The sequence below is a fragment of the Numenius arquata genome, chromosome 8 (assembly GCF_964106895.1).
Source record: "Numenius arquata chromosome 8, bNumArq3.hap1.1, whole genome shotgun sequence".
In the NCBI taxonomy this organism is placed as follows: Eukaryota; Metazoa; Chordata; class Aves; order Charadriiformes; family Scolopacidae; genus Numenius; species Numenius arquata.
Window position 1 is genome coordinate 35,310,269 of NC_133583.1, and position 27,599 is coordinate 35,337,867.

Here is a 27,599-nt window from a genome sequence, read left to right on the forward strand (position 1 = left end):
GAGAATGAACCTGTATGTCCAGTAATTCAGGAGTGCTTGCTTTCTAGCAGCTCATGTGCAGAGGGTGTGCAATTACGGCAAGGGAAGAGTCAGCCGGGAGGGCAGAGAGGCTGAGGGACAGCTGCTGGGGCAGGAGAGCATCTCCAGATGCTGAAGGCCACCGGGACAGGGTGGGAGCTGCCTCTCCCATGTGCTGGGAGACCGGCTGGGAGTCAGAGGGGTGCTCACAGGTGCACGGTCCTGAGGGGGAGTAGGCTGTGCCCCTGCCAGTTTCACTTCTGCTGAAACCCAACATGGTAGGCTGAAGCAGTAGAAAAAAATATAATCCCACCTTTATTTTTGTAACTAAAATTAGATTCTGGTATTGTTTTAAAAGCAGAGGCAAGGTGGCTGCTGCTGCAAAGGACAGTATGTGCCCAATTTCAAAGCTGTTTGTGGGGCAGGTACCCCTTGCCCGCAGGTACCTGAGAGGGGGTCCTACATGGCAGGAGAGGTACCGAGGGTTGCTTTGCAGATAGTGGAAAAAGGTTCACATGGTGGGAGGGAGAGAAGACCCAAATCAGCTCTGCAGCTCTGCTGGGAGCTGGCTAATCGCCACAAGCCCTTTCTCATCTCAAGTGGTTTCCAAGGCTGGCTTCCTGGGGAAGGATTCAGGATGCTGCAGGGCACATGCTTCCTGCTGGATTCCAGCTGCCCGCTTACCAGGGAAGGGCCAAAGTCCCTGCCTTACGGGCTGAGCAGCACAGGGACTTCCCAAGCAGTGGGATGGCACATCCTGTCCTACCCTGACTGCCCTTTCGAGGGCACAGTGCAAGCTGCAAGCCAGGGCTTCACTCAGCAGATGCTCAAAAGAGCAGGTACAAAGGCACTTTCCCATGTCACCTCCTCACTGTCCCTCTGGGCCGTGCAGGGATCTGGAACGGAAACATGCCTCCTTTGCTGTGCCCCGGTCCTGAGCCACAGATGGAGGTGATGCTCTCTCCCGAGAGCCTTACCACAGGCTGTATCTGTGGGGAAGGGGCAGGGTTGTCCCATTCCCACCTCCAAACCACTGCCAAGGGTGCTGTGCAGCTGGTGGGGTTGGGCAACCCACCCGTGGGTTGCAACCACAGGGCTCGCCAGGGGAAGTGGCTCGGCTGCTGCCAGCTCTCACAGCCCACCCAGGCTGATGCTCTGCTCCTTCCCAGCGTGCTCGGCCGTGCTGTGGGCAGGGTGTCGTGCACAGGGCAGGGTGTGATGCCGGCACAAGTATCCCGAAAGCTCCAGAGGCACCCAGGTGTGATGGGACCCACGACACCAGGCGTTGTATGTGCTGCATGGGGAGGTGGGCACTGGCAGAAGTGGGCAGATGCCCCAGGGCTTAACCTTAGCAGAACCCCAGGGCCACGTCCAGGCTGTACCCCACAATGTGTCCCCAGGGAGTACACAGGACCAGGTGGAATGAGAGCCTGGGGGCAAGGGGTGCAAGAGCCACCCCTTTCATCGCCATGCTGCACCTCCCACCCATGCAGAGGACACTTGTGTTGGTTTTGGCAGAGATTCCCACCCCATGGTGGCACAGCCTGTTCCCCTCCTTGTGCAATGTCCCCCGGCAAACCGCAGAGGAACCGAGTCACCCTGACACAGCCCACCCGGCTCAGCTGCCGCCAGCGATATGGTGGGCACCTTCCTGGGGAGTCCCCCTCACCCCTGCTGCTGGGGAGGGCTCAGCAGCCCACTGGAGTGAGGAGGCACCCAGTGGCACTCCTGCAGGAGCATGGTGTAGTATTGGTGAGGACCCACACCCTGTCGCGGTGCCACCCTGGGGACCAAGGTGGCTCTCTCTGAGGCTTTAGAGGCACCTCCTGAGTCCAGGCAGGGGATGGCTCCCCCCCCCCGCCGGTCCCCAGGGGGTGTTTGACCCAAAGGGTGTCACTGAGCTGCAGGGTGCTTTTGGGTATGTCTCCCAGTGCGATGCCTGGCCTGCAGCCTGAGCAGCCGGACCCTCCTCCGACAGCCCCGGAGGAAAGTGGCACCCGATAGAATCTTTCTCACGATTTGAAAGTGTTTGGCCACGGGAAGACGCGTTATGCGAGCTAAGCCCTGGTTTGCAGGGGGTGAGAGGGTTTTAAGAATTAGCTGGGACCAGAAGGATGAGGATGCTTGAAGACAGCACGCAGGCTGTGGCACCCTGCACCCCCCCCACCCCCAGGGACCTCACGACACTGGGGCAGCCCCGGCCTCATGGGTAGTTTGGGGCAAATCACTCCTGCCCGTGCCACCCGGTCCCTCTCAAAGACATTTCTTTGATCTCAGCTGTAGGACAGCTTTCTGCCTCGCACCTTTCCCTTGCCACACCGTTGGTGGAGAGCCTTTTCACTGGGCACCGCTGCCAGCCGGGGACCCCTGGCCATGCTGCCTGCCAGCTCCCTGGCGCCTGGCAGCAGTAACACGTGCATGGCACAGATAAGGGCTTGCCAAACAGGATGCCGGGGGCGTAGAAAACGCCAGTTATCTCACTGCTGGTGTGGTAGGGAGTAAACAAGTGGTTCTGCCTACCCGGGGAATCCCCGGCAGAGCCTCTGCCCTGCCAGGAAGTCGGGGCACAGGGTGGGTACGGAGTGACGGGGTGCAGCTCCAGGGATGTGCTGCATCAAGGGGCAGCTCCACAGGCAGCCCTTGCCCCAAGCGAGGGCAGAACCACCCAGCCTGCAGAGCTGCTCCTGGGAACTGCGACTGCTCTGCCTGCGCCCTGCCTGGCTGCCCATAGCAGTATGCATCCCAGGAAGGCTGGGACAGGCCACCGACCCACCAGGCCCTCCCTTGATGGCACCCCTCATCCTGGCACAAGAGCAATACCTAGAGCTGTCATGCCGGCTTGGTGCAGGGGCAGCCCAGGCAGGGGAGGCATTGGCAGCCAATAGAGCAGGCCACCGGCACCCCAGACGTCACCAGTGCTTGTCATGTGTCTGGTTTAATGTAGGGATTTCAATCTTCTACTATGTCACAAAGCAAGCCCAGGGGCAGATTCCTCTGTTTATCACCTCCGTCACCCCCTGTGCGCCTTCTCCCCTCCCATCTGGCTCTTTGCAGCATTGGCTTTGTCCTCCCCTGCTCCCTGAACAGGGCCACCACAGCCCGCCCAGGGCCAGTGAATAAACATAATCAGCACCAAGAGCCATATCTCCAGCCAGGGCCAGCCCTGGGCAGAGCAAACAATGTCCCCTCCTCCAGCCAGGAAATCCTGTGGAAACCACTCAGGCAGGCACTGAGCCTAGCTACGTTTTCCCTTGAGTCAGAAGCACATTTGAGGACGTTCTTCTCCTTTTGGCAGGCTGGGGCTGAGCTTTCCTCTTCTCTTTCTCACCTCCCTGCTTCAGCGCAGCTGGCATTTTGATGCTTTCTCCCCCAGGATCTTGGTTACCTTTCTGCTCCAAGGAGCTACTGTGTCCTGCAACTTCCCAGTCTATTTAAATTGCTGAATTATTTTCTGCAGGTAGGGCAGGCACTGGCACAATAAGTGTTTTAAGGTCTTTTGTAGGTCTCAACCACTTTGCTTTTGTGGATCTACAAACTGCCCTGCCCACGCTGCTCACACTGTTGCAAACCACCAGGCTCTGCCCTGTGCAGTGTCCCCCGGGGTGTGTGACCCTGGGGACAGGGTAGCCCCGTCTGAATCACTGCTGCTACGGCCATCCAGTTCTTCGGGCACAGGGTCAGCAGCTCTTGCTGAGGTTGCCTCTCTCTAAGAGTCCTGACTTTTGGGACAAGCCCCTGCAAGAAAAAAACAGAAGCTAAAATAACAAAGGGAAGGATGCTCCTAACCATCTGTTGTCACCTTTGAAATTAATTCCTCGTCCTCTGACCTCTTGCAGCTCTGCTTTAAGAGCAAGATGGTTGCAAACACCAATTCAACTGTGCTTCGGCCATGGGGCAGAGGGGTACAGGCTCTTTCACAGCTGAGCAGCAAACCCCAAAGGTCTTTTCTGCACTTTTCTGTTAGAAAATGGCAAGGTATCATAGGGAGCACTTTCCTAGCTTCTTTTTATTTTTATTTTCCCTTAAAAGGAAAAGAACTGTTTTGCAGAGAGTCATTTCAACTGGCCTGAGAGGAGGCAAGGCAGGACCTTCTCCCTCTACCCATCCCTGCTGCTCTGCTGGGCAATCGGCTGTCCCAGCCCCACGCCGGGACCATACCTGGCTCCTCAGGGGAGAGCAGCGTGCTGGGGGCAACTCCCTGGTCTGCCCGGCTCTGACCACAGCCGCCAACCCTCTGCCACCTCCGGCACTGTCACACCATCGTCACACGAAGACTTCCCGGCACCCAGCAAGAGCTAGAAACCCGCTTTCGCTCTACGGGCGCTGATGTCCTTCGGCAGAGGTGTGGGGCCGGCAGCAGCGTCCGTCCCGATGGACACCGGCGCGGGCAGCGAGCAGAGCTGTGCCGGCTGCAGCGCCTGCCCCCTCTGCCGCGGGGGTGCCATGAGGGTCCTGGAGGGGTGCTGGGGGCCGCTGTGGTGTGTCTGCTGGCCGGTGGGCCATTGCTTTCCACGATGAGCCGGAGGAGCCCTGCCCCAGGGAAGTCCATGATGACCACTCCCCAGCGCATGGGTTGACCCCCCCGGCGCCGCAGGTGCTGGTAGCAGCGGGGGTTCACGAAGCGGGCCACCTCCTCGGGGCAGGTGAAGAGCCCGTTGCCGGAGCAGAAGGTGAGGTGCATGGTGGCGGGGTCCCCACCGGCCGCCCTCTCCAGGTGCCTCCGCGCCCGGGCCCACTTGCGCTTCAGTGAGAGGACGTTCCAGGCATCGCTGATGCTCAGCTGCTCGTAGGGGATGCCCAGCACCTCCCGTGCCAGCGCCTCCAGCACCACGATCTTTCCCCGCACCTGGCCCAGCGTTGGCACCTCCTCCCGGCACCACACGCGGCCCCGTCCCTCCTCCAGCAGGCAGCGGTGCAGCCGGGCGGCAAAGCCCGGCCGGGAGAAGATGGGCAGCTCCTCCTTGATGCGCATGAGCACGGCCTCGCCGGGGTGGGCGCGGAGGAAGCGGAGTGTGCGGCGCAGGACCCCCCGCAGGCTGGCCCGCTGGAAGGTGCAGAGGTGGTAGACGTGGAGCTCGCCCCGCGCCAGCTTGCAGCGCACGTCCAGGAAGCGGATGCCGGCCGCCAGCTGGGCCTCCAGGCCCCAGCTCTGGCACCGCAGGCGCCGGCCGCCGAACAGGCTGAGGGAGTCGTGGGTGCCAGGGATGGAGAGGCGGGAGAGGGGCAAGGTGTCGGGGAGACCCGCCATCCAGTCAGGACAGCAGGCTGCCGGCTGGGGCATGCAGTCGAATGCTGCGCTGTGCCGGCACCGCGCCTCCATGCCGGCAGGAGACTGGGCACCCCGGCACCTGGCCGGCCCCACCAAGCCCTGCCGTGGAGGAGAAGCAGCCCATGAGCAGTGGGCATGGCCCCTACGCATCCCGATCCCACCCCTCCCCAGAGGTATAGAATCACAGAATCATAGAATTATAGAATGGTTAGTGTTGGAAGGGACATATACAGGTCATCTAGTCCAACCCCCCTGCAATGATAAAGAACATCTTCAACTAGATCAGGTTGTTCAGAGCCCCGTCCAACCTGGCCTGGAACATTTCCACGGATGGGGCATCTACCACCTCTCTGGGCAACCTGTTCCAGTGTTTCACCACCCTCACTGTAGAAAATTTCTTCCTTATATCTAGTCTAAATCTACCCTCTTTTAGTTTAAAACCATTACCCCTTGTCCTATCACAACAGGCCCTGCTAAAAAGTCTCTCCCCATCTTTCCTGTAGGCCCCCTTTATGTACTGGAAGGCCACAATAAGGTGTCCCTGGAGCCTTCTCTTCTCCAGGCTGAACAACCCCAACTGTCTCTCTGCCTGGGTTGAGGCTGAGAGGTGCTCACGGGAGGGGCGCTCCAGCCCTCTAATCATTTTTGTGGTCCTCCTCTGCTCCCGCTCCAACAGTTCCATGTCTTCACTGTGCTGAGGACTCCAGAACTGTCCCCACCATCCCATGAAACCCTATAGCAACCACATGCCCCATACACATTGTTGCCAATACTCCGCACTGTCACACCATACGGTTCCCCTCCCACTCTCAAGCACTTGTCCCACTACCCCCAGACCCCAGCGCATCCCAGCCTCCCCCTCCTGCACCCACCTGGGTTTGCCTGCAGCCACAGGGTAAAGCCCGCCGGACGGGGCGCACAGCTGTGGGTGCCGGCGGCACACTGGCAGGTGGAGCGGGATGCTGGCCATTACCCCTGTGACAGTCATGACGCGCATCCTGCCTCGCACATGGCACGTGCACCGGGGATTCATCCTCAGCCCTCAGCCAAGGGAAACGCTCGGCAGACACGCCGGGCTGGAAAATCGCCTGGCTGATCCCGAAAGCAGCCGTTCAGGCCTCTGCACCTCCCTCTCCAGGAATCAGGACAAACGGGATCGGGGTGCCGCGGGGCCCCTTGACGCTACCCTTGAGAGTGGCTGCGCAGAGCCCCCGGGTGCCCATGCACCCGCTCCAGAGCCATGCCCCAGGTTGGCTCCCAGTGGGCTTGGACCCCTCTGGTGATGATTGCCATCATCCCCATCAGAGGGACAACGTCCAGGCAGGGATCTGGAGCAGGGGGCCTGTGCTTGCCAGCTGTTATGATTTGAAGAACTCACAACAATTTATTGTTGTTTAGACAATTATTCTATCACCCGGTGACACCATCCCACCTGGGAAGGGGAATCAGGAAGGAAAAAACTAAACCCGAGGGTTGAAATATAAACATATTTAATAGACTAAGACTAAATAATTAACATTAATAATACTAAAGAACCAGTATTGATCCCAATACCAGTATAAAATATACATGGATTATACTCAGCCCATTCTATCAGCAGGAAGCTGTGCACTCCCAGTAGTTGACGGCAAATGTCGGACACGGCAAGTTCTACGGCTTCGGGAGGAAGGGAAGGGCTCAGAGGTCCGGCACCAGGGCAAGAAGTTCTCAGGATCACAGCCATCATAAAAAATAGAGAGCTTCTCAGCAAACTTTCTAATTTATATTGAGTGTGACGTTCATGGTATGAAATAATCCTGTTGGGCAGCTTGGGTCAAGTGCCCAGGTCTCGCTCCTCCTCATCCCTGCACCTGGCAAGGCTCAAAAACGCCGAGACCTTGATTCCCACATACCGTAGCTGGCTATAAAGTAAATATTTTAATGAATTCAGACACTAGAGTCTTCTAAAAGTACAGTGTTCCCAGGCATTAGAAATTAATTCTGTGTCGTTCAAACCAGGACACCAGCACATGCCAGGACCTGCTCAGGGAGGGTCCCCCGGGGAAGTGGGCTCCATCCCTTCGATCCTCAGGCACCGGTGACTGCTTCGCACCGGTGTCACCCCGAGGGTGCTGCCGGCGGCCAGGACTGCCGTCACCGCTGGGGTGCGAGCCCCACGGCTGTGGCAGGGCCCGGAGCTGGTGCCGGTGCGGACGTGGCTCATCTCCTGCCCTGGGGACAGGGCACCCCTATCGGCAGCGGACACCGAGCCCACTGGGTTTTGGGGAGGAGCCGCCCGGCAGGTCCCAGACCCCTCTCCGAGCATCCCTGCCGGGACGCATCCTCCGCCTGAGCAGGGAGGGCACAGAGATCCTCCGTCTGGCGTGGGCTCTGCCACCGCAAGGACACAGGGCAGAGGGACGGGACACCAGCAGACGGGACACGTCCCTCTCTGCGCGGTGCGGGGAGCAGCAGCGAGGCTGGGGCGGGGGGGGGATTCCCGGGGGGAACAAAGGCCCTGCAGTCTCCCCGGGCAGCCTCCCCCAGCCCCTGAAAAAGGCTCTTATCTACCGCCGGGAAGAGGCCGACTCTCCCGGCAGTAAACCCCGGGCAGGCGGAAGAGAGGCCGGGCCTCAGCGCGGCCGCTCCCCGCCCCGGCCCGCCCCGCCGCCCCCGGGGCCTGGCGGCATGGCGGCGGCGGGCAGCGGCGGCGGCGGCGGCAGGGCCTGCTTCGTGCTGGGCGCCTCGGGGGAGACGGGCCGGGCGCTGCTGCGGGAGCTGCTGTCCCGGCAGCTCTTCGCCAGGGTGACGCTGGTCGGGCGGCGCCGGCTGAGCCTGGGCGAGGAGACGGGGGCGGCCGTGGTGCGGCGGGGACACGGGTGCCGGGGGGCGGCGGGGGAGCGGGGGGCGGCCGGGGATGGGGTGCTGACCCTCGGGCCTCCCCGCAGGAGCAGGCGGTGGTGGACTTCGAGCGGCTGAGCGAGCACGCCGCCGCCTTCCAGGGACACGATGTTGGCTTCTGCTGCCTGGGCACCACCAGGGCCAAAGCTGGGGCGGTGAGTGGGACCCCCCCCCTACCCCGGGTTCCCTGCCTGCCCTCTCCCCTACCATGCTGACCCTTCTTCTCCCCCTTTACCTGCAGGATGGCTTCGTCCGCGTGGACCGGGACTATGTCGCACAGGCGGCAGAGCTGGCACGGGCAGGGGGCTGCAAACACTTTGTCCTGCAGTCCTCCCGGGGGGCAGACCATCAGAGCCGCTTCCTCTACCTCCGCGTGAAGGTGAGGGGGCAGCTGGGGTGGGGTCCTCCTGGGATGCTCGGGAAGGAAGCAGGAGCTGAGGTGTCAAGAGATGCAAATGGCTGCGAGGGTCCTCCTGGTGCTGGGGGGACAAAGGGGTGAGGGAAAGGGTCTGGCAGGACAGCTGTTTCATCCAGAGCAGCACAGCACCCGCATGCAGCATCCATCTCCCTCTTCAAACCACCGGAAAGACCCACTGGGGTCTCCAGCCCAACCCCAGCTCCCCACAGCTAGGTAGGGAGGCTTAGGCCTGTGTCCAGGCGAGATGTGAACTGTCCAGAGGTAGAGAGCCCACAGGCTCCCCAGGTGGCACCATACCCATCACGAAAGGTTTTTTTTTTCCCCCGTATGTTGTATGCTGCGGGCCCCCAACATCTGCTGGACTCACTGCTGTCTCCCAGTGCCTTGTGCCAGGATCCCCAGGCTGGACACTGTGTCCAGATGTGTCTCAGGAGCATCCAGTTGCAGTTAGCATGATGGTTGCAAGGGTGCGCTGCTGACTAACGGTCAGTGTGTCCACCGTGGACACTCGCCCCACGCTTCCTTTCCCTGGAGAGCTGCTTGCTGCCCAGGCGGTGCCTGGCTTGTACTGTTGGCATTAGTGCCGTCCTGCCCATGGCTCAGCAACTCTCTCCTGCGGATTCACGGTGTGGCAGGGACGGTGCTTGCAGTCATCCTTGTCTTCTTTCATCCTGCCCCGCTGCTCTGACAGGGAGAAATGGAGAACCTGGTCCAGGCTGTTGGTTTTGATCGCTGTACCATTCTCCGGCCAGCGTGAGTAGCGGTGGAGGATGGAGGGCACACGGCTTGGGTGGTGGGTTGCCAGGGCAGCAGGCTGAGAGGTGAAGAAAGAGAGAAAGGACGCATAAGGGGAGGGCTGGGGAGGGAAGTTGGAGAAAGCCACCAGCTGCAGATGCAGCTCCTGGATGAGCACACTGCTTCCCAATGCTGCAGGGACCAAGCACAGCAATTTCCCACGGCCCATCCCACATGCCATGCAAGGAGAAGGGGTTGGGTGGAAAGCAGAGGTTGGGGGACATAATTCAAAGCTTATCTCAGACAGAGAAGAGACACAGACCTTGACCTTTTGCAAGGGGGATACTCACCTGTATCCTCCCTGCTCTTGCTGCCCAGGAGAACTGGCGTCCTGGGTTTGGCAGCACTGCTGGGAAAGTAGATTAGCATCCCAGGGCTCAGCTCAGTCACATTTCCTGGACCCTGCCAAAGCCCCACGGCCCCCATGTAGGTTTAGCAAGCTGGGCTGGGTCCCCGGCCCAGTTGGAGAACCCATTCTCTAGCTTTTCCCCGAGGGTGGTTTCAACCTGACACAGCTTACCTCCTCCCTCTGCAGTGTGCTGCTCTGCAAGCGCCAGGAGTCCCGCCCCATGGAGTGGATAGCTCAGCAGTTTCTGGGTGTTGTGGCTTGGTTCTTCCCCACCGCTTACTCGGTGCCTGTGGGAACGGTGGCCAGGGCTATGGTGGCCAGTGTGCTACAGCCAGGCAAGGGGAAGGTGGAAGTGCTGGAGAACGTGGCCATCCATGAGCTGGGAAAGGCAGTGCCACTGCAGGGCACGTAGAGAAAAAGGGAAGGGCAGGAAAGACCTTGATTCACCATGCAGATGCTCTTCTGGGCGGAGGATGAACACACGTGTGGGAGAGGAGTCGGCTGTTTGCATGGCTAATGTGGAGGTAGAGGTGCAGCTTGCATTGCAGCTGCTTCTGGCAAGTGATCAAAAATGCAGGTGCTGGCTGGTGGGTGAGGAGAAACAATGTGCTGTGCTGCCGGAATCCGGCACACAAATCCAGGTAAAAGTGGTGTAATCCAGGCAATTTCTTGAATTCATGCCTTAAATAAAATCCTATGACTGGTCTGTTTGTGCTACGTGTTGAAATTGTGTTTGCCTCCTGCCCATTGCCAACCCAACCGCATCTGTTCACAGATTGTGACTTTTGGTGACACTTGCAGGAATGCAGAGGGCAGAGGCAGCACCCAGCTGCCAGTGCTGCAGCAGCACGCCACAGAGCACATGGTGACACCAGTGCCACTTGGATATCAGAGTTCCTGGAAGCTCAGCAGCAGTTACTGATGTTCCTGGGGCACTGTCTCTGCCTGCAGTAGGTCTCTGCCTGTGCCTTGTCCTCGCTGATCTGCTCTGGGAGCAGAGGGGCTGCTACGGTTCACAGACAGTAACTTTAGTACCTATAGCAGCATAAACACCATGCAAATACGTGCATTGACTTGAAAACTCCTGTCACCACTGGCTCCTCTGGGCTTTCCTTCCAGACGCAAATGAACAGGGGCTCAGCCCTGTTTCAAGGGTGCTCTGCATGTGCAGGAGGTGAGGCCAGCCCCGTGCATGTCTCGGGGTGGGGTTGCCCCTACTCAAGTGCTGGAAGGGGAGCAGATCCCTGCTGTGGGCACAGAGCAGGCTCGAGGAGCAGCGCCGTGTCCCAGCTGTGGCCCTGGCCGTTCTCAGGCCTTGTGCTTGGGGTCGAGGAACTTGGCGGCTCAGCAGCTGGGATGCAGGACTTACGTGACTTCCGAATTCCCAGCTGGCCAGAGTCCCAGTGCTCTGGGTAACGCTGCTTTCCAGGGTTTTCTCCTCTTCGACCTCACCCATGGCTCCTGTGTCAGTGACTTGGATGCAGCAAGTGGGGGGGGGCTGGGATCCCCTATCTCCTTCCTCCTACACGAGTCTTTTAATAATTGGGCTGGACCTCAGAAGCTTGGCGGAGGCAGTGGGATGGTGTAACCCCACACTGTGTTACCCGAGTGGTTCCTGAACCATGCACAGAGAGCTTAGTTCAAAGGGAACAAATGAGGAGCCACAGAGCCGTAATTACTGATCAGACTGCTCTGGTGAGAGCAAAAGCGGTAACTTTAAAGTAATATTTAATGTGAAAAGGGAAACGAGAGGTAGGCTGGCCTTAAAAAAGGTGATATGCTTATATGAGGGAGTGCAAATGAACACCTGAAGTGGCATGACCTTAAAAGAAGTGGAAATTGCATACAGATGAGAGGGGGAAAAAGAATACAAGCTCTGGAAAGTTACAGGTGAAAGGCAGACCACAGAAGATTTGAGGAAAACATCTTAAAGGCATAAAAATTAATCATGACAATGTGAGAAGCAGAAAGCTCTCCAGAGAGCCTTGGGGACGGGACATGATCAGGCTCTATGAGAAGGAAAGAGCCGTCATGGAAAAGCTTGGTGAGTTACTTGTGTTGGCCTTTGCTGTGAAGGAGCTCACACTAGGTTCATTCCTTAGGGGACATGCATTTGCATGACTGTCCCAAGGCACTGGGGGGAAAAAAAAAATAATTTTTTTTTTAAGCCTATTTTTAGAATACATGGTTAAAAAATCCGCCAGAAGGAACGCTCAGATGAACTGCCAAATACTCACCTGGGTTAGAATTACAGTGATTCCTCTACCAAAAAGCCAATGTTGTTAAATATGATGCTAATTTTTAAAACGTTCTGGTGGGAACCAGGAAACTGCAAAGCAGCGGGGCTGCCTTCTATAAAAGGCAAGTTGTTAGAAAGGATAATAAAGTCTTGAAATAACAGAGCCCAGGATAAATCTGGTGTAATGGGAGATTCCACATGGCTTTTGAGGGGGCAGTTGCAAGGCACAAACCTAGAGTGCTCTTGGAAGAAACCAGCCATTGTGTACACAAGACAATCTGGCCCTTCGAGTGTACTTGGATCTCCAAAAAGCTCTCCCAGAAGGGCCCTTAAAGAAATTAAGCTGTCGTGGGAAGAAAAGGAAGGTCTGGGTAGTTTCTTATTGGAAATATTTTCTTTGCACTCTAAAGCCTTGAAACGCTCAAGCCAAACATTTCTTACTGGAAAAAGGTCTGCGGAAAATACAAGCTATTTCTGTGTAACCCTTGTTTCTTCTCAATGGTATACGGTTTCTTTTCTGGTGTTTCACACAAGTCTCTGCTAAAATGCACAACTGCAATCCCAGTGCCTGGACTGGCTTCCTTATGACTCTCTCAGGTGAAGCTTCATCGCTCATTTTGGACCTCAATTTCCTCAACTTGCTCTGTGCCTTCATTAAACCCCCACCCCTGGGACTGTGGAAGAGATTGTAGAGCATCGGTCACTGAACTACGTCAGAGCCACAGGACCAAGGGATTTACCCTCCCAGGACTGATAGAGGTAAAGTAAGTAAAAGTCTTTAGGGGACAGAACCAGTCCCTCCATGGGGTCTCAGAGGGCAAGGCTCCAGGCAGCAGGAGCTGTGCAGAGCTGGGTGCCTGGAGAGGCTGGCTGCTTTCCAGGGGCACCAGCCTGGAAGGAGAGCACGTAAGGGGTGCTTGGTGGCTGCTGGACAGCATTCACACAAACCGCCTGATCCCACAGATCCAACTCCCCTGGGATTTCCAACACTGACTTTATTACTGAAGATTAATGAGAAAAGAATAACTGTGTTCCCAATGGCTCGGCAGCCGAGCCGGAGGCTGTGGGGGTTTCCCCATGTGGTCCCATGGCCCCGCTGCTCTTCCCAGCCTGGCAGCTGTGAGAACCACTGGCACCTCTCACCCACCCCTTGCTGCCATCTGCTCCTCTCCGTGCTGGGGGGTGCCCAGCTGGCTGGCAAAGCACCCTGCAAACAGCACCTCAACTTCAAAGGGGCCTTTCAAAGCAGCCACCCAGCTGGCAGACACTGACCTGGCACTCGGGATACCTTGGTGACATCCCGGCTAGCAAAGGAATGGCCCTGACACACTCACTAGCCCCGAGGGCAGCCGGCATAGCCCAACAGCCCAGCCAAGCTTGCAAGGCTGCAGTCTCTCTGAGCATCCCAGCTCCAGGGAGATGGGGCAATTGGGCTACCCCCAAATTGATGTGAGGCACCTCCACGATAATAACAGAACCCCCTCCCAACTCCTCTGTGAAAAGGGCAAAGCAATAGCAGCTTGCAAGGGAGTAAAGTACCTCCATCCTCTGTGTCTGCTGTTGTTTCCTTCCCCCGCTGTGCAAGGCACAAGGGTGGGCACGTCAATGCCGGGCAGCAGGAAGGGGCAGTCCCCCATCCGGCAGGTCTGGTACCCCTGCTTGGGTGCATCTGAGGGTCTCTGATCAGCACAAACCTAGGGAAATTTTAGGATGTACTTTTTACATTCAATTTCCATTACAACCCCCAAAAAAGCTAACCCAAGCTCTCCAGGGAGAAATGGTTTCTAGCAGCCTTTTAGCTTTCACTTACTGCACTCACGGGCTGAAATGCAGACGTTTGCAGCATAATCCTAGAAGAGCAGGAGACAGGATTGCAATGCAGGTCCAAAGTCCATCCAGGAGCCAGAGACAGGCACACTTCTGACACCACTCAGAGAGGGGAAGGGAGCCCAGTGCTGAGCTTAAATGTAGCCCCAGTCTGAGGGGGCAGGTGGGGCTGGTCAGGGCAATTAAGGCCATTAGTGCCCTTGCAGTCTGGACAGCCAGGTTGTGAGCAAGGTCTCCTGCTCCCAGCTCCAAGCTGTGGGTGTTAAGCAAAGCACTTGGATGCACATACTCAGTCACCCAAGCAGCTCAGGTCAGGGACAAGCATGTGGCAGATTTTAAGGGTGAACCCTGAGCCCACACGCTGCGCAGGATGCCCAGGGGGTGCCCTGGCTGGGGTGGAGCGGGACGTGAAGGCAGAACAGATCCTCACACCCTCTGTGCGCCTGTGCCAGAGCGGGTGTTATTGCACAGACACCACTGTGGGGTGGAAAAGACCTGTGTTGCTGTAAGTCCTACTATGCAAATTGAAAAAATGTTGGTGCTGATGCCCCGATAGCTATCCTGTGTGTGTTTGAGGGCTTTCCCCTTGCACTGGCTCTAGTCTGGCCGTACAGACCCAGGTGATGAGCTGTGCCGCAAGGTGACGCTGCCAAGGATGGGCTGGCACATCCCAGCTGGAAGCCAAGAGGGAAACATCTGGGATGGCTGCAGTTACCCTCTCCACTCCAAGCACTGCTAAGGAGCGTTAGGGGTGACGACTCCTGAGGGGCTGTGGGGAGTCAGGACTTTGGCTACAGGGCCCCTCAGAGCCAGGCTGGTCCCCATCTTTGCCATGATTTGCCTCTGAGCAGGCAGCATCGCTCTGGGGTTGCACTGACACTGTGCCTGGGTGCCTGGCTGAGGCCAGGAGGAACTCATGCCACAAATGTCATGACCATAGGCAGGCACTGGCTCCTTGATTGAGTTTTAGTGGACCAATCAAAGAGATCTTACCCGAGCAAACCTGAAACACTGTGGTGCTGTGCAGCACCCAAGCTTTAGGTGAGCGAGGGGCTGCATCCCAGTGGGGCAGTGATGGGGCAGAGCCACACAGGGGGAGGCAGAGAGCAGGCCCTGCTCAGGTCCCACATCGCAGCAAGCTCCAGGCTGCGGCGTATGTTTTGCTGCTCTGAAAGGGAATGGAAAAAGGGTCCAAATTTTTCACTTAGCAAAATTCTGGGTGGGAATCCTTTTTGGCCTCATCAAAGTGTCACTGTCAGATAAAAACAGAACATTTGCTATGATTAAAAGATTTCTTTTTTTTAAACTTACACTAAAATGAATTTGTTCTGGAACAAAAGTCACTGTTACCCACCAGCCGATAACCACTGTTGAAGCTGTGGAAATTTTGACGTTAGCCACAGCCTTTAAATCAACAGCAAGACTTCTCCTATGCACTTTTATTTTTATGAAAGTGACATTTTTCGTTGAAAATAACCTCACTTGAAGGAAGCATTTCTACCTGGCTCTTCTAAATACTGACCCAGGGCCTGATATATCATTAAAAGGAAACCCTGTGGGCTTCCTGAAGCCCCCCCAACAGCAGGTTGGCCCTTCCAATCTGATTACCTGAGCTCACCCCAGCAAAACCACATTTCCCCCCCCGTGTGAGCTTAGAGAGGAGAAAACAAAATCCAGAAGCCGCTGGGGCTGGGGCCAGCTGCGGCGGGACAGACGGCATTGGTTACGGGGCTGGCGGGGGTCCAGCTCCCGGCGCTATATAGGAGGGAGCTGGGCTGCAGACAGAGCCACTGCTGCCTGCTTCAGCCATCGCTCACACTCTTCTCGTGGCCGAGGAAAACTACAGCCTGCCAAGATGTGCAAAGGATTAGCAGCGCTGCCCCACACGTGCCTGGAGAGGTGAGAGCGGCCAGCTCGCGCGGGGATGCTGGGGCGCCTGCCTCCCTGCAGGGCTCTGCCAGGGGCGGCTGAGGGCAGAGAGGCTCTTCTCCAGCACATCCCCATGATGGACATCTCTTATGGAGTCTGGGATCACCCAGCTCTGAACTGGGAGGGAAGGGAGGCTTGCTGGCAGGGGGGAGCTCAGTGGGATGCCGTGAGTGGCTGGGACCCTCTGGAAACCCACCCCTCAACCTCAATGCGTAGGAGTGCGTTGTCCTCAGACTTTAATGTTTACAAAGCATGGGAGGGAGAAAAAAAGCAGGAAAACAGGTTGCCTTTCTGAGATGAAGCCATCCCTGGCTCCAAAGTGCCTCAAAATCCTCTTTAACTGCCTGCATCTCCCTCACATGCAGATTAGTCAGCCCTGGCCCCTTTCACGAGGCTCAGCTCTGTGCAGAATATCTGCTCTACCCAACTCATGGCACACATCCTCATCTTCATCCCCCTCCACCCTGGAACTCATCTCAAAACCTGCCCAAGGTGGTGGTGGTGCTTTCCAGGCTGCTCTCACCCCTTGGGAACCCAGGCAAGCTCTAGCCCTTTCCATGCTGATCAAAACCTGCCCCCTGCTCCCCTCCTGCAGAACTGGAGGGGCTTTGGAGGGGGACCTGTGAGAAGCAGAGATGCAAAGGGGGGCCATGTCATGAGGCTGAGGTCTCCCTGCAGCAGCAGGGTGCTTGATCCTTCACCTAAGGAGGAAACTTGGTAAAAGACTTTACAGGTGAATCACCCATTGAGGATTTCCTCGCAGCTGTGAGCCCTAGTACTGCTTTTCAGATGAGAGCGAGGTTGGCGTTCACTGTGCTGGGGGGATCTCGGGCAAAGTCTCCCTTCATCAGGTAAAGCTGATGTTGCTTGCCTGAAAGCAAGGCAAATTCCCACCACAGGCGTGAACAGGAGCATGGGCCTGTGATAATTTCTTTGCTTGAACTGTGCCCTTCGGCCATCCTTGTGGCCCCGTGCTCACCTTGCCTGGTCTCCTGCAGCCTCCTGCGCTGCGGGCAGCACTCTTCCAGATGTGGGTGAACCACATCTTTCTGGTCTGCTGTTACCTTTGTTGTCACTCTTATGCTACTTTCTAATACTACATTTGTTTTTTTCACTGCTGCTGTGCTGATGCTTTCACTGACCTCTGTTACATCTTCAAAGCCCCACTCTTGGAAGGCCATTTAGCTTATTTTATACATGGAGTTAGGGCTGGGTTTGTCCCGTGTGCATCATTTTGTATTGCTCTATGAGGAATCTCGACAGCCGCTTCATTGCCAGTTTCACGAGACCCTCCTGCAGTTCCTCAGAACTGGTCCCAAGTGCTGTACACGGGTAATGCAGTATCTGCTGCTTGGCCCTTCTCCCCATGCGTGTGACATGTTTAACAGCATGGTCCCAGCCTGCGTTCCCCCAGGACCATCCTCACCGAGGAAAACACACCATGTCCCCTACGTGTTGTGTGCTACCTTTCCCATGCTGTTCCCCACGCTGTCATCCATGAGACGACCTTCCCCTCTGCAGCTGCCTGGGGTCTGGAGAGCCCATCCAAGGTCTCCTGCAGACCCAAAGGGCTGGTACCCCCCGACTCTTCCCCAGGAACATGCTCGCTGGCCTCTTCAGAAAGGGCCAATAGGTTTGAAGGAATCTCTTCCTACTGCCAGAGCTGCTTTGACTGCTCTCCAATAGACCATATTTGTCCATGTGTCCACCACGGCTGTCTGATACAGCTGCTGCTGACATGTCCATACAGTACCACACTTGCAGCTTTATGGCTCCTCGAATCCCTCCTGGAGCCTTTTTCCCCACAAGGAGCATTCCCTCTGGCTCCTCTCTGCCCTCAGGCACAGCGGCAGCTTTAGCTTTCAGCTATAGCTTTAATTTCTTCAAGCTTCTTTTTTTGTTTTGTTTTGTTTTGTTTTTAAGGCTGGAGTCTCTCCTGGCCCTCCCCGGCTGCCTTCTTGCTCTTGATGTGTTTGACAGAGCCCATATTTTCTTTTAATGCTTTTTGGAAGCTGTTTCTCAGACTTTTTCTTGGCTTGCTCCCACATGTTCTCACACTTAACCTTCCACAGTTTATGGTCCTCTTGCTTTTTCTCACTTGGACATGGCAGAGGGGGGTTTCGAAGGGTGCCTTTTTTTTATAACTGCCTTTTTTACCCTGCTGTTTAGCCTTTGCTGAAGTCTTGCTTGAAAGCTTGTCATACATCTGCTAAAGGATGCCAGGATAATGTCTTTAAATAGTCCTTCCCTCCCACCAGCCTGCAAGTGCTCAGCCCTCTGGCTGTCCTTGCTCGCTTCCTTTCAACAACCCTCCTCATCTCTGCCGTCTCCCCATATTTCATAAAGGCCCCACAGCTGAGGACTTGCTTGGGGTGGGGAGATTCTTGCTGCTGTCCCCCACACTGGGACCTGTGGGGCTTCAGCAGGGTGGGCAGCCGCTGATGGTCCATCAACAGCCCTGTGGGATGGAGCAGGGATGGAGCCTTCCAGGGAGCCCCACTGGAAGCAGCAGGCAGTGGGGCTACAATATAGGTCTGACATTGAGCCAGGAGACTAGGCTGGGGAGAAGCCCACCTACAGCACAGCAAACAGGAAGGTAGCCCCAGGGCTGAGCTGAAATGGAGCCCCCAGCTGTGGGCAGGGTGTGGGGCTCAGCTGGGGCTGCTCAGGGCCATTAAGGCCCATTAGTGCCCTTTGAGCCCAAGAGATGTTGGACTTAAGTCACTGTCAGAGGGTGGGAATTGCAGAGCAAGGTTTTCAGTCAGGTCTGAGCATTACCCAGGACTCTGCTTGCTGCTGCGTGAAGCTGCCATCAATTGCATCCAAATCTTGCACATGTGTTCACCCCGCTTGTACGAGGGTAGTGACGTTCCTCAGGTCCTGCTCAGACAATGACAGAGTTGTGGTCCTATCTTCCCACCTCCTTTAGCCGTTGTGTGTTAGATTTGGCTCTCGGTGCCTCTGCTCCCAGCACAGCCTGTGTATTCCCCCTGCCTGTTTGGGGACACCCTGCGATTCACCATCCTCACTTCAGAGGTGGGCGAGCCCCTTTCCCCTTGCTCTTCACCCCTGCTACTGCCAGATGCAACTCCCAGGATTGGGCACTTGGTCTGATCACCTGGAGGGGACCCTCCCTGGTGCACAGCATCAAGCACTGGCAGTGGGTCGGCCACAGCGGCATCACCAGTTTTGCCCTCCTGAGCGTGGGGTGGTAGCAGGGAGAGGGACCAGGTGGCAGCTGGCATTTCTGCTCAGCCCCTCTTTGAGAGATGCTCCCTGAGCCCATGTATCCCCTTCTCTGCCAGGAGTAGTGGCCACAAGTACAGATGTCAGGAAAACCAGAACCAGGGGGAAGCTCATCAGCTTTCCCGGGGCACCCTCTGCACCTACCTGTTGCTTCAGTGCTAAATGGGGCTGTAGCTCCTGCTGCTTTTGCCCACTCCTGGGGTCCCAGCATGGCAGTGCCAGCCTGGGGTGCCAAGGGGCACCTGAGGCTTGCAGGAGAGCCAGCCCCAGGCTCTGGCATCAGCAGCCAGCTCCATCTTGGGGCACTTATCCACATTTTGTTTATTTGTTAGAGGGAGTAGAATGAACTGCGCATGGCAGCATCCCTGGCCTGGAGACACCTCAGTGCAGAGAGCGTGGGGACTTCATCACCCTTCACCTAAGGTCCTGGTCTTTCCAGGCAAGATTCAACTTTTCTCGGAAGCACGAGCAACGGAAGCTGTCCCTGTAACTGCTGACATTTTCCATGAAAACAGTTGGATTTCTGGGTCTGCTCTGGACACCCGCTGCGGGCGGTCCATGCAGATCCAGGCTGGGCTGATCACTCCGGCTGGCTCTGCTGCCCACTCCTGTGCTGACCAGTGGTGGCCTTGCCATCCCCTGCCTACTCCCGTCCAAGGGTGGCTGTTGGGGGCAGGTTTCTGCAGCAGAAGTGAGGGTCAGCTGGCAGGAGAGCAGAGCCCACGCCAGGTCGCAAAAAGTCACCCATGGGGTGGAAAAACGAAACACAGAGGCAGTTTTATAAGGAGGGGAAAAAATTGAAGGAATGGAAATTAAATAGCAGACATAGCAAGGGAGCAATGGTCCACGGAGGGCTTGTGAAAATAAACAGTGGCGAGAAGCACAGTGAGCACTGAGGCTGGGGAGCTGCAGCCCAGCTTCAACATCCACACTGTGGTGAAGGCACCGAGCCCAGCCCACCCGTGGGGCAGCAGCGTGTCCCCTTGTTCTCATCCACCCCCTGTGCCAGTGAGCCTGGACGTCACCGAATGTTGCTGTGCCAGGGAAGAGTCCTGCCCTGCAAAGATGGGGTTGGGGGCGGTGTGTGTGTCCTTTTTCCCCCCCTTTATTTGTTCAGCCTTACCCAGCACACCTGCGTTTTCTCTGCCAAAGCTCGGCTTGCTCTCGCTACCAACACTGAGCTGCAGCAGAGGGGAACCTCCTCAGTGGCTTTGGATACTCAGGGCCACATTTCAAGTCATATTGCACAAATGGGCACATAATTGTAGACAGCTGGACCTGTTGTCAAGCCCCAGGACCCCTCTTGTCTATGTACCCTCCAAAAGGATGAAAGACAGAGGATTAAACTTCTTTGCTAGTCTGACCACTTCATTTCCTGAGACTCTTCTTCTGCCTCTGCCCAGGGAAAGCAGCACCTAGGAGTTACCTGTTTGCAGACCCTTCCCATTGCAGACATAAGGCATATGTATTACTATATATTACTCAGGAGTGCTCGGAGAAACAGCGAGCGCTAGCAGAAGGTGTGATGGGTTGCTGGCAGCACACATGGCTGGTGCTCCCCAAGAGAGCAATAGAAAAATAATATAATCCCAGTAAAAGTCCCTAGAAAGGAGGAAGCCCCCAACCATGAGTGCTTGGGAGGGTCAGTGGTGGGCACAGAGCACACCAAGGAGTGTTTCAGCCTGATTTTGGCAAGTATAGAGGTGTGTGCTGACCTGTGTGTTAGCAACAGCATCCCCCGGGACAGGGAGGATTTTGGGTGCGTGGTGTGAGGGTGCTTGGCAGCAGAGCCCTGGGCTCAGGGGCTGCACCGTGCATCGCTGGAGGCAGAGCAGTAACGTCAAAAAGCTCAGGGCACAGGATGAGGACAGTTTCCTGCTCCCTCTGGCTGCGGATGAGGATCTGGGGAGGGCACCCTGCTCTGGAGGCCACCGGTGTTTTGGGGCTGGTGGGTGCAATGCAGGATGGGGCTTGGTGTGGGGCAGGCACCGCCGTGCAGCCCAGCACAGCACCCTGCACAGCTTTCTCTCCAAGGGAGCTCCTTCATCTCCTGGCCAGCGTTTCCTCAGGGCACATCACTATAGAAACCGAGTGCTGCACACACATCCCCTAATTCATCCTCAGAGCAGCTTGCCAGCTCCACTGATACAATTATCCCAGCCACAGATGGGGACAAAGCAAAGAGATCGAGATCAAGAGCTGCCGCTAATTCCGAGTGCCCAGCTTGAAATACCTCAACCAGGCATCTTTACAGAATTAGGGTCCATTTGTCTGTGTGTAATTAATTACACAGCTTTGTACCTCCCCAGCAGCCATGCTAGGGTCCCTGCTGGGGTCCATGTGGGTGCAGGGCAGGGAACATCCCCGCTGCCCCATCCCTCTGCCTGACCTGCCACTGCTCCTTCCCTCCCACAGGGCCAAGGAGATCAAGACCAAGTTGGGCACACTGCTCCAGAAGCCCGACTCAGCCATCGACTTCATCATCCCCTACCCGGAGAAGCCAGAGAAGCCACCCAAGGCCCAGAAGTGAGTACTGTGTCAGGGCAGGCAGTGCTGGCGCTTGTGCCCGGCTGGACAGGTGGACATGGGGCCCTTTTGGGATGCAGAGGAGCTGAAGTTTCTGCTGTGGGATCCAGTGTGGGCACACAGGGCTTTATGTGGCAGGCAGCTCGTGGCACACTCGTCATGACCCACCTGCTAGGCGCAGGCTCTGAGAGTTACGTCAAGGCAGCATAAGACGTGTCAGGCAATACAGCTTTATGGAAACCAGATTTCTCATGGAAACTCAATTTACTTTTGATGAGATTTCACATTCATTCGATAAAGGTTTTGCCAGAGGCATACGGCACTTGGACTTCTCTGAGTCACTTGCCTCAGCCCAGAGGTGACAGCCTCACACAGCCTGGTGGCTCCGGGGCAGCAGAGTGTCCCTGAGCTGGGTGCATGGCCCTACGGTGCGATGTCTGCCTCTGGGCAGCTCCGCAACGATGGCACCATCTCCCCTTACTGCCTTTGTCCTGAACCTCTGCTCTCCAGCACTGAGCTGGGCTAATGGCAAAGCAAAGCAGAGGAGAAGTTAAAGAGGCTGATGGGCTGTGCTGCAGGAGTCACAGCTCAAAAGAGACAAAATACACCTTTAAAAGAAATGTTAGCTCAAATCTAAAAGCAGGATGGCTTCCTGGACATAGGGTGATGGCCTCACCCAGGGCATCTCCAGCCCAACCGCAGGCAGCTGAGCCAAGTACCCGAGCCCCTGCCCAGCCACTCTTCTGCCACCCCTCAGCCCTGCTGCTATCAGATGTGGTTGATTCTCCTGGGGACACCTGCCCCTGCCCCAAGGATTTGCTCCCTGTCCTTGAGCTGCACCCAGACACAGACAGTGCTGGAGGATCCAGGTCTGACAGCACCTGGGATATCTAACCTGACTGGCCCAGCCAGCCTTGCTCATGGCACCACAAACAGGGCTCATCTCGAATGGCTTGAATGGCCATGTCACAACTAAAACCAGGAGAGGTGCATGCACACTCTTCACAATGCCAGGCTTCTATTTCCATTTCAAAAATCACAACGTTTTGTTTTACACCAGTTCCTCTCCCCACGTTCCCCTTCAGCCCAAGGCAGTGTTACTCTCAACCAGCAACCCTCCACCATGGGACTGCTAGAAACCAAAACCCAAACCCAATCCCAATGGGCAGTCGAATGCCCAGCTCACCCTGACGTAAGCCTGCAGAGACCTGCAGTCACTTTGCTGGCTGCAGCGGGGGGGGACACTTGCCAGCGTGGTGCCTGCCCACCGCAGCACTGCTCCAAGAGAGCTGCCCAGGCCAGGCAGAGCCCCGATGGATGGCGTATTTTGCACGCAGTCGCTGCCGTGCCCCGGGTGCCTCTGCGAAGGAGACATTTGTCCCCATTAGCCATCCCCGCCAAAAGCCAGAGAACATCTTCACTCCCCACTGACTGGAAGAGCTGTTTTCTCCTGCGCTGCACCGTTGCGCAGCCTCAGTATCGCTCACCCGTCAGCATCTCACTGGCAGTTAATATCATCCCTGGGACATTCAGCTAATGGAAAAGTGAATTTGATAGTTTCCAGGAAATCTGGATTGTGTTGGGTCGCTGCAGTGATGCTCCTCCTCACCGGGGGTGGGGAGGCACCTGGGAGGAACATGTGTGCAGGGAGAGCTTTTGATCCTTGATAGCAAGTGCAAATGCAATTTGAGGTCCAGAAAGCAAATGCTCAGAGCCCCCATCATGGTCTTTACTGCTGGGTGCTGGCAGTTTGATGACAAGTGAGGGCTGGATACAACCTGAGCAAGCCTTGCGTTTCTGCCATTCTCCTCTCCCCCTTGGAGCCACCCAAGGGGGTGGGTGTCTGGGTAGGATCACCTGCACTTACCCCAGCCTCACCACTGAAGCACCAAAGCCCCCAGGACCAGAAGGTTGCCCTGCCCACTGCTCGCTCCCCATACCCAGGGATGCTCTGCTCACTCAGAGGGTGCAGCAGCAGGACCAAGCATGGACAGCAGGTTGAGGGAGGTGATTCTGCCCCTCTATTCAGCTCTGGTGAGACCCCACCTGGAGTACTGCATCCAGCTCTGGAGTCCTCAACACAGGAAGGACGTGGACCTGTTGGAATGGGTCCAGTGGAGGGCCACGAAGATGATCAGAGGGCTGGAACACCTCTCCTATGAGGACAGGCTGAGATAGTTGGGGTTGTTCAGCCTGGAAAAGAGGAGGCTCCGGGGAGACCTTGTAACAGCCTTCCATGACCTACAGGAGAGATGGACAGGGACTATTTATGAGGGGGTGTAGTGATAGGATGAGGGGTAACAGTTTTAAACTGAAAGAGGGTAGATTTAGATTAGATATTAGGAAGAAATTCTTTAGTGTGGGGGTGGTGAGACACCGGAACAGGTTGCCCAGAGAAGCTGTGGATGCCCCATCCCTGGAAATGTTCAAGACCAGACTGGATGGGGCTTTGAGTGACCTGGTCTAGTGGAAGGTGTCCCTGCCCATGGCAGGGGGGTTGGAACTCGATGATCTTTAAGGTCCCTTCCAACTCTAACCGTTCTATGATTCTATGAAAACCAGCCTGACCTGCAGGGCTGTCTGTGGTGGTGTTTTAGGGGCTTCCTTTCCCCCCCAGCACCAGGCATCAGCTGTGGTGGGCAGCAGGGTGGGCAGGAGCCCTGTGCCCCAGGGCAGCTCAGTCAAACGCTTCGGGGCTTAAAAATCCCAAAACCACACACAAGAACCCCACAACCCTCATTAGTCTCATTACAAAAGCTGCATTCAAAGAGGGAAAGAAAAAAACCAAAGAGGACAAGCCACGCACATGGAAAACACGGAAGGTTTTCACCGGGGAGGGAGGGAGCCAGGGCTGGAGTCCACCGCGGAGCGTGGGAATGGGGCAGGCGGGCTGTGGAAGTCATAGGGCGCTGACCCCAGCCCCGGCAGCGCAGGGCTGGCAGGATCCATCCCCCGCCACCTCTCCCAGGCAGGGGGCATCCTGCCCCATCCCAGCAGAAAAAAATAGGGATGCTTCCCAGCTGCCTGCGGAGCCCCGGCTCTGCCCTCCTGTACATGGGAGCTGGGGCAAGGAGGGGACCCGCAGCTGCAGAGAGGACTCGCTTTGCGGTTCAGCCACATCTCTGCTCAAAACACGGGGGAAATACCCGGCCCTCACCTCTCCTGGCACTCAGCTCTCCTCGCGAGGGGGTTACTCATGCTGCCATGCAGCTCTACCATCATTCTGCTCTGCAACAGCCTCCACAGGTCATTACTCCATTTCCCCCCTCCATTTTTAAAGAAATTATTCAAAAACCTGGAGCCCAGACCAGGGCTGTGGGGTGAGCATGGACTACCTGGGCTTTCTTTACTCCCTTCAGGCCATCACTGGAGGAGGCTTTGCAGTGGCGCGATTCCCTGGAGAAGCTCCTGCAAAACCCCTGTAAGTTCACATCCCTCAGTCCCATGTCCCCCCCGCCCCACTGGTGCTCAGCAAGAGCTCGGCCCTCGCTGGGACACCCAGTGCTGAGCAAGGGCCAATTCCCCTGCAGATGGGCTCGCCAGCTTCCGCAGTTTCCTGCGCTCTGAGTTCAGTGAGGAGAACGCCGAGTTTTGGGTGGCCTGTGAGGACTACAAAAAAACCAAGTCCCCTGTGAAGATGGCAGAGAAGGCCAAGAAGATCTATGAGGAGTTCATCCAGACTGAGGCACCCAAAGAGGTCAGTGGCCGCGGGCAAGAGATGGTAGCAGGAGGGATGAGGCTACTGCCCAGGTGGCCTCCATCCCAAAGGAGAGTGATGGCTGCAGGGCCCCCTGTACCATGGGGGTACCAGCAGCTCAGAGAGCTGTACCCTCAGTGAGGGGCAGCCCCATCCCCACAGGCTGCACTCCCACCCTTCGCAGCCACTCTTCACATGCTCAGCCTCTGCTGGGCTGCCTCATACCACAGGCACCACCAGCACATGCCCACCCCCTTCTCCCCACAGAGGGCTTACGTTAATCGTAAGGGATGACAATCTGTGGTAGCCCTTTCCCCAGAGTTACCCTTGCTGCAGGATTACAGATTTGCCACCAATAATTCCCCCAGAGAAGCAAACCTGCTCCAGTCCCTCCCCATAACCTCTTCATGGTTGGTGGCACAGAGCAAGTAAGGGGAAATGCCATCACCCACCCCTCGCAAAGGCAGGGTCCCCATCCCTCTTACGCTCCCATCACAGGTGAACATCGACCACTTCACCAAGGCTGTGACCATGAAGAACCTGGTGGAGCCATCACCAACCAGCTTTGACATGGCCCAGAAGAGGATCTTTGCCCTGATGGAGAAAGACTCCCTGCCCAGATTTGTGCGGTCGGAGTTTTATCAGGAGTTAATCAAGTAGCAATGTGGCAGGGCTGTGCGAGGCGTTCCCCGCGGGCGGTCCCACTGCTTCTGTCTTAACACCTGCCCCTTCTCCTGCAGCTGCTTTGCTTTCTTGATACCACCCAGGGGTGTTGCTAAACATCTCCCCCCGTGCTTTGGACTGTCAGATGGCCCAGTGTTTCCTTTCTTGTAGTCTCTTTCCTCTCCCACAAAAGACCAATTAGCAGAAACCCCCAGTGATCCTCCCTGGGTTTGGGACCCACAAGGGTGGTGGAGCAGTCCCACCCCTGCAGTGACTGGGAGGCACTCAGGCAGCTGGTGCATCCCTGGCACTGTGGGGCTCAGAGGTTCTTAGGACTTCTTAGGACATGACCATTTTTCTCCCAGTTTTGCCCATATCGCTGGTTTGGACCAGGCTCGCTCCCTCCTCCCAGCTTCCCGGGGTGTTGAGGAGGCTGCACAGGGTACCCACCGGGTCCTCCCGGCCAAGTCCAGTGCACCTGCAGCCCCAGGGTGGAGGGTGGGTCATGTCCACCGTGCGATTGGCATCACCTTGTCTTCAGAAAGCAGCCCATCAGCAGACACAGGGACACGGCTGTACGGCGGGGACGGTGGCAGGGCAGGGACGGTGGTGAGGGCTGTAGGGCAGAGCCGGGAGCTGTGTGGCTGTGTGCCCCAGGGTGCAGCTGGCTGGCACGAGGGGCGGGCAGCTCCGCTTCCCAAGTGACTCCACTTGGAGCGACCCATGAGACAGCCTGTTTGCTTCAGACTAAAGACAGTAAAGAGGATAAAACAAGATCTGTTTGTTCAAAACGCCGGGACTGTTTAGCAACCCAGACCTCTCGCTCGCTCCAACCCCTTGCATGACGTCCTGAGCTCACAGCCTGCAGCCTCTGCCCGTGTCCCCAGAGCCTACGCGCAGCCCTGAGCGATGCTGGTGGCTGGTGGTGTGCTTGGATTGCAGCTTCGGGGGTGTTGCTGCCGTGGTTTCACGCTCCAGTTGCTTCTCTCTGCAGTAGGCACGCCAAAGCGACACTTCTGCACAAACCCAATCGAGGGGCATCGATTAGAGAAGGGAGGAAAATCATGCTGGGGGGAAAAATAACCGCTGCTAATTGCAACTGTTCAGATCCAATTAAAAGAAACCCAAGCAACTCAAAACCCAAACGCAAAACCATCGTTGGAAATATGAAAAATAAACCCCTGTCTTCTTGAACAGACGGCAAACTCTGCTGAGTTTGTGTAGCCTGCATCTCTCTCTCCTGTCTCCTCCTATCTGCCCAGGACATGTGTTTCCACAAGGCTGTCTCCTAAAAAGCCCAGCTCTTCTCAAATGATCCAAAGCCAGCCTACTGTTCGCTACCAGAAGAAATCACATCTGAGGATGGGGCAAGTGCGTACGTGAAAGGCGGCTGGGGTCTCGTTTCAGCCTCGCGGCGAATGTGAGGAACCCCTGCTCCGCGGGGCCTGGATGTTTCACCCCTGCGATGGTTTCCTGGTGCAGCATCCGCAGGGCTGTGGCTCGCAATGAGCACGCTGCCGGGATCGACCTGCCCCACCGGCAACCCGACAGATGCCAGCAGAATTCCAAGCGAGCGCGCTCCCAGCAGGCAGCTGGGACCAGCCACCCCCCGCCTCCCCCCTGCAGGCTGCTCCACCTCGACTGCAAGTCACCAGCCTCCATGCAAGATGCAATCACGTAACCAACGGGTTTGCCAGCCTCTGCAAGACTCAAAATCTGATCAAAACCCCACCAGCCCCAAAT

General features: G+C 56.7%; 3 protein-coding genes across 4 annotated transcripts; 2 read left to right on the top strand and 1 right to left on the bottom strand.

Annotated features, from left to right (window-relative positions):
• Window positions 1–4,313: 4,313 nt before the first annotated feature.
• On the bottom strand, window positions 4,314–5,338 carry LOC141467923 (1-phosphatidylinositol phosphodiesterase-like). The gene is given in 2 exon segments (XM_074152646.1): window positions 4,314–4,447; window positions 4,450–5,338. Coding segments are annotated over 2 exon segments (1,023 nt in total).
• Window positions 5,339–7,941: 2,603 nt separating this feature from the next.
• Window positions 7,942–10,435, top strand: HTATIP2 (HIV-1 Tat interactive protein 2). Its single transcript, XM_074152323.1, has 5 exons — window positions 7,942–8,128; window positions 8,215–8,322; window positions 8,409–8,546; window positions 9,277–9,338; window positions 9,916–10,435. Exons 1-5 carry the CDS (start codon window positions 7,955–7,957, stop codon window positions 10,139–10,141), a joined length of 708 nt encoding a protein of 235 aa, XP_074008424.1. The 5' UTR covers window positions 7,942–7,954; the 3' UTR covers window positions 10,142–10,435.
• Window positions 10,436–15,587: 5,152 nt separating this feature from the next.
• Window positions 15,588–27,048, top strand: RGS5 (regulator of G protein signaling 5). 2 transcript variants are annotated; one of them, XM_074152463.1, is made up of 5 exons: window positions 15,588–15,694; window positions 21,386–21,496; window positions 24,856–24,917; window positions 25,027–25,193; window positions 25,692–27,048. In XM_074152463.1, exons 1-5 carry the CDS (start codon window positions 15,651–15,653, stop codon window positions 25,851–25,853), a joined length of 546 nt encoding a protein of 181 aa, XP_074008564.1. In that variant the 5' UTR covers window positions 15,588–15,650; the 3' UTR covers window positions 25,854–27,048. The 2 variants fall into 2 exon arrangements, with proteins under 2 accessions (XP_074008564.1, XP_074008563.1); XM_074152462.1 differs by having other exon boundaries at window positions 15,651–15,694; window positions 25,027–25,217; window positions 25,692–27,042.
• Window positions 27,049–27,599: the final 551 nt, after the last annotated feature.